At 42.0% G+C, this 11,116-nt stretch overlaps 1 protein-coding gene across 1 annotated transcript in view; it reads right to left on the bottom strand.

Moving 5' to 3' along the window:
- FOXJ2 (forkhead box J2) overlaps nt 1–11,116 on the bottom strand; it is a 44,360-nt gene continuing 33,244 nt past the window's right edge. Inside the window, exons 9-11 of the mRNA XM_016194514.2 lie at nt 6,536–6,745; nt 5,835–5,933; nt 1–2,790 (exon numbers count right to left, since the gene is read on the bottom strand). Of these exons, the coding sequence (XP_016050000.1) occupies nt 2,702–2,790; nt 5,835–5,933; nt 6,536–6,745 (398 nt within the window). The 3' untranslated portion in view covers nt 1–2,701. The remainder of the gene's footprint in view (nt 2,791–5,834; nt 5,934–6,535; nt 6,746–11,116) is intronic.

Here is an 11,116-nt window from a genome sequence, read left to right as displayed (position 1 = left end):
CACATTATTTTTCTTTTTTATTAAGAAAGCATGCAAAAAAAAAAAAAAAAAAAAACTTGTGAGGCCATACATCCCTTTCCCAGCCTGCACCAATGCAAAGCATTATGGGTGGTACAAATGACTCACCAAACTGGAAACATAGGGGTTGAAGAAAGGAAGGCAGGGATGGGTGGATCTTTACCAAATGATTGCCCCATCTGTCTGTCTCCTCTCCCCTTCCGCCCCTTCCTTCCTCTTTGTAGGCAGTGAGCTCCTGCAGTTTTGCACACATCACCCGATACAACAATAATGACTATATTCAAGTCCAGCAACGCTGAACCAAAAAGAAAAAGTAGTTTTCTTTCTATTTCATGGAAGGGGGGAGAAACTGAAGACCAAAGAGGGTCTGGCTTGCCCTGTGCCATTTAGCAAGGCAGAGTTTAGTGGAGAGGAGCTAACATACCAGGAGGCTTGATTGGCAGTCTCCAGAGTTAACCCCAAATTTCAGTTATGCTGGTGCCCAGCAGACTTCACAATGAGACTAGTTTTCAGAAGACACAGATGGAATATAAATGAGGGACATTTACATGTTTGATTTAGTCTACTCTTAACAAATCCTGTATGGATCTGAGTAGAAAAGGGGTTTTTAGAAAAGAGGAGTGTTCATTTGAAAAGGGGAAAGCTTGGAGAGAACAGAAGAGAAGTTGTGTGTAGGAGGCACCTTGACTGGAAGGAGTAAGGGAAAGATGCCTAGAACAGGGACACTGGGCAAAAGCATTTTGCCACCCTCTAAGAGATTTCCTTTCCTCAATGGGAAATATGTATACTTCAACCCCACTAACTGCCCTCCAATGCAGTGGGGGATTCAAGCCACTCACACCCCCCCACTTCTTACAAAGAACTTCAAAGAAATAAAGTGCTCTAGTTAACTGCCCTTCCTTGTGCCTTTACCTCAGCCTCACTGGACTGCTTTAACAAACTGTCATGGATAACCCCCGTGGAAAAAAAAAAAAAAAAGGAAGGAGTGCATAAAGAGACAAAAGCATAAGAGTAAAAGCTAGGCCTCTTGGAAATCATAAGCAAATGAGTGAACCTGGACAAAAAGCAAAAAGTAGAGTGGCCTTGTCAATTCCAGACATTTTTGTCCCATACCTTTCAGAAAGTGAACAGCAAAACAGAAACAGAAGTAACAATTGTCCTTCCCTCTTCTATCTAAAACTCAACAATAGATATTAAATATACATTACGTGCTTTGCAGCAATTAATCATGGGCACTCCTTAAAGGTGAGAAAATATTCCTATACCTTTTCCTGGGCTGAGGGTAGAAGGGTCTCCCTCAACCCTCATTGAACTCTTCCCTTGGAATCCTTTACTTTCCTTTACCAAGATCTTTCACCCCTCAAGAGTCTGACAGAAAAAAAAACTTTGCAGTCCCAAAGACTTGGATTCCAAGGGATGCATGCACCCATGGGGCTAAATAGATGAATAGCACCTACCCATGTCTCTATTAGCTCCCTTTCCTTTCCCCACACTCCTGCCACCAGTGCTATGAGTCTGACTCTACCTTGACAGGTGGGAAAGAGATTCCCATGCTGTTCTGAAACAAGTTGATACTGGGAGGGGTAATGGCTTGCTTTTCTTTCTTGAGAATCCCAGAAGTGAATGGGAGAAAATAAGGTGGTGAAAGAACTGAACAAACAACTAAAAGAAGGCAAAATATTTGCAGAGTAGAAAAAGGCAGTGAAAGATAATTTATAAATGCCAAAAGCTGCCAGTTCCTTTCCAGAGAAAATGTTCTGAAAGCCAAAATGGTTACGTGAAACCATTCCAAAAGGCTGACCCAATGCTTAATATTCCTCTTTCTCACTACACTAAAAGCAGAGTTTGGGTTAGGACTGACCCTGTTGTCTTCTGCAGAGAATGGGCTAGAAGCCAATGGAAGCTTCTCTGATGTAATCAAGAATGGTAAGCACACACCTAAATTCTGAGTCTTATATTCCATCACCCTTCTACAAGATTCAACTCAATCTAACCCAGGCCTCTTACTCTTATTCCACCAGGCTGTCATTTGTCACCCTTCTGTACCACCACCACCATCACCTCTTGATGGGGAATGAGGGAGAGGATGAAGTAGGGAGTGAAGATATAAATGGGCAAGGAAAAGAACTCAGAGGACAAAATTAGCACCTTTGAGTAAAATCTGCAAACACATGGATGCCAAGCAGGGTTTTAGACAGAACCCTTCTGTCTGATAACGTGACCTGTCTAGTCCTGGGCTGACTGACAGGAACAGATAAGAATTTCAGACTGAAAGATAAGATGACAGGATTTCTCAAAGGGAAAGGTAAGCCAGGTTTGAAACAATTTTTGTGCCCAAGATGGCCTTCTTTTCTGACCAGATGGTTTTTAAAGATTAGTAAGGGGTGGACACAGCCTGTGGCACTGGGACTGGAAACTGGAAACAGCATATAATCCATAACAACAACAGAAATATAATAAGAACACTAAAAGAATTAGATGGGGGAAATAAGAAAAGGAAGAGTGAGCCAGGAAAAAGGGGGTTATCTTCGGCAGCATCTTGCAGTGGCTTCTCTGACAGAAAAAGAAAAAAAAAAAGGATATATATGGGAAAGCGGTGAGGGTGGGGGGACTGGGTCCGAGTTCTCCCCACTACCACACTTCACCACCCAACCCTGGGCTGACGGCCACACGCCAGAGTGCACTAAGTGATCAAGTCCCAGTCGAAGTCATCAGGGATCTCCTCGCTGGCACCAGGAGGCGGAACCGGTGGTCGAGGGACCATGTGGTGTGCTGTCAGGAAGAGAGGAAGAGATTAGAGAGTGGTTAGAAAGCTATTCTAGTGAATAGGGAGGTGGTGCTGTGGATCAAGCATTGGATTCTCTACATGAGGTTCCTGAGTTTGAACACCAGCACATGTCAGAGTGAGGCTCTGGTTCTCCCTCCCCGCTCACCAATCTCATTAATTAAAAAAAAAATTATTATTGTTCCTAACTGTGAAATATATTTCACCTCTAGGATCTTTCTTTTTTTCTTTCTTTCTCTCTTCTAATTTGATAGGACAGAGAGAAATTGAGAGGGAAGGGGGGCCATAGAGGGAGAGAGACACTAGCAGCTTTGCTTTGCTGCTCATGAAGCCCCCCCCACAGGTAGAGACCAGGGGCTTGAATCCAATTCCCTGTGCACTGTAAGTGCGCATTCAACCAGGTGAGCCACTAGCTGGCCTCCATAATTTAATAGACAAATATTCTATTAATCTAGATGAACAGTGCTCACCTCCCAAATAACCCTAGGAGGAAGGATTGATGAAACCACTGTCCTTATCAACCTATAGTTATTTCTGTTGCTGGTCATCATTTCGGTGAGGTCTTGGAAAATAAACTAGGTCACATGACAATGTAATAATAGTATGCAGTTAGGGCTAGGAAGATAGCTCAACTTGCTAGAATATAGAACTTACATGCCTGAGGCCACAGAGGTCCCAGGTTCAATCTCTTCATTATTCCAGAGTTAAGCAATATCCTAGTCTATCTCTCTCATAAATATATCAATCATTAAAAAAAAAAAAAACAGGATGCAGGAGTGGGGGATATGGTGTAGTGATTATGTAAAAAGACTTTCATGGGGGTCGGGTGGTAGCGCAGCAGGTTAAGCGCACATGGTGCGAAGTGCAAGGACCTGAGTTAAGGATCCTGGTTCGAGCCCCCAGCTCCCCACCAGGGGAGCTGCTTCACAGGCATGAGGCAGGTGCGCAGGTGTCTTATCTTTCTCTCCCCTCTCTGTCTCCCCTCCTCTCTCAATTTATCTCTGTCCTCTCCAACAATAGCAATGACAATAACAACAACAACAAAGGCAACAAAATGGGGAAAAATGGCCTCCAAGAGCAGTGGATTCATAGTGCAGGCACCAGGCCCCAGCAATAACCCTGAAGACAAAAAAAAAAAAAAAAAGAAAGAAAAAGAAAAGAAGAAGACTTTCATATCTGAGGCTCTGAGGTCCTAGGATTAATCCCCTATACCACCTTAAGTCAGAGCTGAGCAGTTCTCTAGTAAAAAAAAAAAAAAAAAAAATCAATTAAAACACATACACACCAGCATGTACTTGAGCTGGCATGATAGCTCACCTGGGAAGGCCACTGATCTGCTGTGCATGCAACCTAAGTTTGAGTCTACTCCCCACCACACTGAAGAAGGCTTTAGTACTGTGTTGTCCTTCTATCTATCTATCTATCTATCTATCTATCTGAAAAAGTCAACATGGAGGGGGTGAAGCCCCAACAAGGGAAAAAATAGTAGGCAGTCATTAAAAATTCTACTTATGGGGGGGGGTGTTTGAACCTGGGAACCTCAGGTAGGAGATTCTCTTTCCATAACCATAATGCTATCTACCCTGTGCTGAAAATAAATCTTTAAAATATTATACCTCCAGCCCAGAAGGTGTCTCAGTGGTAGAACTCTGGACTTGCTAGCATGAAAGTCCCAAGTTCAATCCCCAGCACTGCATCTGCCAGGATGCTGCTCCAGATTCTCTTTGGCTTTCACCCTCTACGTTTTCCACTCTCTTTCCCTTTTTTTTTTTTTTCCTTTTTTAATTTTTGCCTCCAGGGTTATTGCTGTGATCTGGTGCCTGCACTACAAATTCACTGCTCCTGGAGGCCATTTTTCCCGTTTTGTTGCCCTTGCCCTTGTTGTTATTGTTGTTGTAGTACTGTTATTGTTGCCATTGCTTTTTTTAGATAGGACAGAGGGAAATCAAGAGAGGAGGGGAAGACAGGGGAGAGAGAAAAATAGACATTTGCAGACCTGCTTCACTGCTTATGAAGCCACCCCTACCCCTGCAGGTGTGGAGCCAGAGGCTCAAACCAGGATCCTTACGCTAATCTTTGTGCTTTGGGCCATGTGCACATAACCCACTGTGCTACCGCCTAGTCCCCTCTTTAAATCTTTTAAACTACATAAACATATTGATGAAGAGTATGTAGCAAGGACAAAAGTGTACAGAGAATATATTAGCATATGAAATAGTAGCAAAGAAATGTGTCCTGACAACATGCATACACAAAGAGTCACATGTTACCTCTACCCCTCTAAAACTAAAAACAAAGTCAGGATGATTCTCCTGATTTTTCTAACATGACTTAAAGGTGAGAGACCTGTTCATTTTATACTGTCAGTGGTATTTGTGATCTCCCCTATATATACATGATGCTTCCAACATCAGAGACAGGTTAAGTCCCAGATGCCTGGCACAAGCCATCAGTAAAGAGAAAATCAAACAGGAATAGAAGGTAGGAGTGTTTGTTGAACAAGTTAATTTTATTTTCCTGAGTCTATCTCTGATTTAGATTCAAATTCAGGCAGGATTTGCTTGGTTTTTTTCTGCCTTAGTGTATTTTTAAAATATTTTATTTATTTTTATTTTGGATATAGACAGGAAGAAATTGAAAGGGAAGGGAGAGACAGAGAAGGAGAGAGAGAGAGAGAGAGAGAGAGAGAGACCTGCAGCACTGCTTCACTGTAAGGCTTCCCTCCTGGGGATGAAGGGCTTGAACCTGGGTCCTTGTGCATTGTATCATGCACACTCAGATACTTCTGCTGACACCTGGCCTCACTTTAATATATTCTTTTACTTCTTTCATTAGTGCAGGCACAAGCTAATTCTAGTCAATCATCTTTAGTATCCTGTAATAATCACCCCCTAGCGGTGGCCCACCCTCCAGCCTTGGGGATCCTGATGGCTTACCCCTCCCAGCACACATGTTAGACTAGAGCAGAGTAGGCAGGCTTAGAGCCGAGCCATCGAAACAACCCATCAGTAATAAGCTCCCTGGCTCTTACCTGGGCGATTGTATCCTGCTGAGTCCTGGGTGGGGATTGGGTACATTGGTGATGGGCCAGGGTAGAGGTGGGAGGCTTGTGGGTGCCCATAGGAATTCACTGTTGAAAACAAGACAAGAGTTACCTGAATGGGATAATGATACCCCATGAAGCAGAGTCTAAGAAGGAGAGGGAGGGGAAGAGGAAGGGAAAGAAGGAGGGGAGAGAGGGAGGAGTGAGGGAGAGAGTGTGTGTTGTGGGGTGGGTGTGAAAGGAACTCTTTCTCTTCTTGATCTTCTCCCACAGGACACAAATTTGGATATGCACTTCCTCCTAATTTGATCTCCTAAATCAGGTCTATTATTTATTTATTTATTTATTTTCCAGAGCACTGCTCAGCTTAGTTCTGGTTTATGGCAGCCTGGGGGATTGAATCTGGGACCTCAAGAGCCTCAGGCATGAAATTGTTTACATAACCAATATGCTATCTACCCTCCTAAATCAAGGTCTAAAAAAGGAGTGATGTAGCCTGTTGGTTTGGATTTTTTTTTTTAAGCTCAGGATTTGACTGATGCAAAAGAAGGTCGACAGGGTAGAGAAATGGGTCCCACCATGCAGTGTGGATCTTCACCCATACGATGGTTTTTTTGCTCACTTCTGCCCTTCTCCCACTCCCTATTCCAGTGGCCTCTGCCTCTTTGAGGGCTCACTCTGTGCAGTACCTTGGTTCATGGCTGTCTCTTGTTTGCCACCGGTGAGGGCACAGGAGTCAGCAATCCGGGCTGGGGCTGGTGGCCTATGGGAACCCCCCTGGGGGGGTACATGACCAGTCTGAGTAAGGAAGTGGTTAAGGGAGTCACACAGATTGGCGATGTGGTGCTGGTCAAGGCTCCAGTTCTTCTGCTCTGCCTGACGCAGGCTCTCCATCAGTTCTACAAACAGAGAAGCAATACATGTTGACCTTTCAAAAGTGCACCAAATCACCTGCTGGAGCCCTCTGTCACTCACTCTTCAAGTGCACTAGAAATCAACACCAGGATCAACTAGGAATACCAAAGGAGACCACCTGGGACTGAAACAAGACAAGACTAGAACGACTACAGGAACCCACCAAATCACGGGTGAGTGCAAACACATGTGGCTGGTGACAGAGAGAGGCCTAGGGAAAGACTAAGTGGCTGGTAACAGTCCGGCGGTCTATCAGTTGAGACACCACCTCCAGTCTGTTCCACCAACAAGGGGACAGCTGAAGGGGGGAGAGGACTCCCTGGAGACTCACCAAGTGCAACCCTGAGTCTCCATTGCTACTGCCCTCAGAATCTGGAGCAGCGGCAGGGAGGGACACCAGGGGACAGAGATCTAACTAGGAAACTCAGGAGAAGACCTATACCTCGGTAGCATAGCTGTGGGGCTGTGAAAGTCTCTTTGCATAACCACCAGACTATCTCTGCCACACCCTGCCTTATCTTTTGGTCAGGAGTCAGTGATTAAGTTAAGAAGCCTACTTATAGTTAGAAGCCCTCAGGCTCCTATAGCCTACAGAGAAGAAAAAAAAATTTTTTAATTGGGGAATTAATGTTTTACATTCAACAGTAAGTACAATAGTTTGTACATGTATAATATTCCCCAGTTTCCCATATAACAATACAACCCCCACTAGGTCCTCTGAATCCTTCTTGGACCTGTATTCTCTCCACCCACCCACCCCAGAGTCTTTTATTTTGGTGCGATACGCCAGTTCCATTTCAGGTTCTACTTGTGTTTTCTTTCTGATCTTGTTTTTCAACTTCGACCTGAGAGTGAGATCATCCCATAGTCATCCTTCTGTTTCTGACTTATTTCACTCAACATGATTTTTTCAAGGTCCATCCAAGATCGGCTGAAAACGGTGAAGTCACCATTTTTTACAGCTGAGTAGTATTCCATTGTGTATATATACCACAACTTGCTCAGCCACTCATCTGTTGTTGGACACCTGGGTTGCTTCCAGGTTTTGGCTATTACAAATTGTGCTGCCAAGAACATATGTGTACACAGATCTTTTTGGATGGATATGTTGGGTTCTTTAAAAAGAGGCTTTTAAATCACTGGGCTCCAACTTAGGGATTAAAATACTATTGAAACAACTGTTAACTTCCACCCCTGTGAACCCTTTAATTACCTTACTTAGACACAAGTCAATCCAGGAAATAGTGATCAGTAATTTGAAAAGTACTAAGAGAGGGAACTCATAACATAATATATAAAATGGGTAAACCAACAAGAAGAAATATTGGAGAAACTAACCAGGACAACAGTCCAGCTAAAAGCCTCCCAAAGGGTGAAGCACAAAATAACTAATTCAACATCCAAACATTAGCTAAGGAAATAATCACAGGAGTGAGTAAAGAGTTTGAAAGAATTGTAATCAGAAATACAGGAACAACAAATGAGACTATGGAAGAAAACACTAACTATCTCAAGGTTATTAGAGAGCTGAAAGCTGAAATGGCTGAGCTAAGAAGGCAACTAGCTGAACAAGCTAAAACAGTATCAGAGCAGGGCAACAAAAAAGATGAACTCCAGAAAACAGTAGAGGGCAGAGAGAATAGAATGAATGAGGCTGAAGACAGAATTAGCAAGATCGAGGATAAATTAGAGACAACTAAAAAAGAAGTAAGAGATCCAAAAAAAAGATTAAGAGATGCTGAAAACAACAACAGAGACCTATGGGCTGACTTCAAAAGAAACAATATATGCATTATTGGCTTACCAGAGGAAGAAAGAGAGGGAGAGGAAGAAAGCATTCTTCAGGCCATAATAGCTGAAAACTTCTCTAGTCTAGACAACATCAAAGACATAAAGATTCAAGAAGCCCAGAGGGTCCCAAACAGAATTAACCCAGACTTAAAGACACCAAGACACATCATATTTAGAATGGAAAGGAATAAGGATAAAGAAAGGATCCTGAAGGCTGTAAAGACACCAAGACACATCATATTTAGAATGGAAAGAAATAAGGATAAAGAAAGGATCCTGAAGGCTTCAAGAGAAAAACAAAGAGTCACCTACAGAGGAAAACCCATAAGATTAGGAGCAAACTTCTCCACACAAACACTACGGGCCAGAAGAAAATTGCAAGATATCTATCGAGTGCTCAACGAGAAAGGCTTTCAACCAAGAATACTATATCCTGCTAGACTATCATTCAACCAAGAATACTATAATCTGCTAGACTGTCATTCAGACTAGATGGAGGCGTCAAAAGTTTCTCAGACAAGCAACAGTTGAAGGAATCAACTATCGCCAAGCCTGCCCTGAAAGAAGTTCTGAAAGGTCTTCTATAAACAGATCATCATAAATAGGACATATATCAGAACACTCTAAAACTCTATAAGAATGGCATTAAAATATCTTCAATCTTTGATATCAATAAATGTCAATGGCCTGAATTCACCTATTAAAAGACACAGAGTAGGAAGATGGATAAGAAAATACAACCCTTGTTAAATGGGAAACTGTGGATGCATGTACAAACTATTGTATTTACTGTTGAATGTGAAACATTAATTCCCCAATAAAGAAATAAATTTTAAAAAAATAAATAAAAGAAAAGAAAAAAAAGAAAATACAACCCAACAAAATGCTGTCTACAGGAAGCACACCTAACTCAACAAGATAAACACAGACTTAAGGTGAAAGGATGGAAAACTATCATACAAGCCAATGGCCCACAAAAAAGGGCAGGAACAGCTATTCTCATATCTGACACAATAGACTTTAAAATAGATAAGATTGAAAAAGATAGGAATGGACACTACTTAATGCTCAGAGGATCAGTCAATCAATAGGACTTAATTATTAACATCTATGCACCCAATGAGAAGCCATCTAAATACATAAAATGTCTACTGAAAGAGCTACAGCAACATATTAACAGCAACACAGTCATAGTAGGGGACTTCAACACCCCACTCTCTCAACTTGACAGATCATCCAGGCAGAAAATCAATAAAGACATAAGGGAGCTAAATGAAGAGATAGATAAACTAGAACTATTGGACATTTTCAGAGTCATTCATCCCAAGAAACTGGAATACACATTTTACTCAAATCCACATGGGTCATTCTCAAGGATAGACCATATGTTAGGCCACAAAGACAACATCAGCAAATTCAAGAGCATTGAAATCATCCCAAGCACTTCTCAGACCACAATGGAATTAAACTAACTTAACAATCAACAAAAGATGAGTAACAGTCCCAAAATGTGGAAGCTCAACAGTACACTTCTTAACAACTTCTGGGTCAAAGAGGAAATCAAGGAAGAAATCAAAATGTTTCGAGAGTTCAATGAAAAAGCACACATTAGGAAACAAGAAAAAGCACAAATAAACAGCCTGATTGCACATCTTAAAGACGTAGAAGAACGGGAGTCGGGCTGTAGCGCAGCGGGTTAAGCGCAGGTGGCGCAAAGCACAAGGACCGGCATAAGGATCCCGGTTTGAACCCCGGCTCCCCACCTGCAGGGGAGTCGCTTCACAGGCGGTGAAGCAGGTCTGCAGGTGTCTATCTTTCTCTCCTCCTCTCTGTCTTCCCCTCCTCTCTCCATTTCTCTCTGTCCTATCCAACAATGACAACAACAATAATAACTACAACAGTAAAACAACAAGGGCAACAAAAGGGAATAAATAAATAAAATAAATATTAAAAAAAAAAAAAAAAAAAAAAGACCTAGAAGAACAACAACAAAGGAACCCTAAAGCAGCCAGAAGGACAGAAATCACTAAAGTTAGGGCAGAAATAAATAACATTGAGAATAAGAAAACCATACAAAAGATCAACGAAAGTAAATGTTGGTTCTTTGAAAGAGTGAACAAAATCGACAAACCTTTAGCCAGACTCACAAAACACAAAAGGGAGAAGACCCAAATAAATCAGATACTAAATGAAAGAGGAGATATCACAACAGACAACACAGAAATTCAACATATCATGCGAGGCTTCTATGAACAACTATATGCCACCAAGCTAGAGAACCTGGAAGAAATGGCCAATTTCCTAGATACCTACAATCTTCCAAAATTAAATAAAGAGGAACTAGATAACATGAACAGGCCCATCACAGCTAATGAAATTGAAACAGTTATCAAAAATCTTCCCAAAAATAAAAGTCCTGGACCAGATAGTTTTACAAATGAATTCTACAAAACCTTCAAAGAAGAACTAATACCTCTACTTTTAAAAGTCTTCCAGAAGATTGAAGACACTGGAATACTCCCTTCTAGCTTCTATGAATCTAACATCACTCTGATACCAAAAGC

Source organism: Erinaceus europaeus, chromosome 4 (genome assembly GCF_950295315.1).
Source record: "Erinaceus europaeus chromosome 4, mEriEur2.1, whole genome shotgun sequence".
Taxonomy (NCBI): domain Eukaryota; kingdom Metazoa; phylum Chordata; class Mammalia; order Eulipotyphla; family Erinaceidae; genus Erinaceus; species Erinaceus europaeus.
Note: the sequence above shows the minus strand (reverse complement) of the source record. Positions and strands in the feature narration are given on the sequence as shown.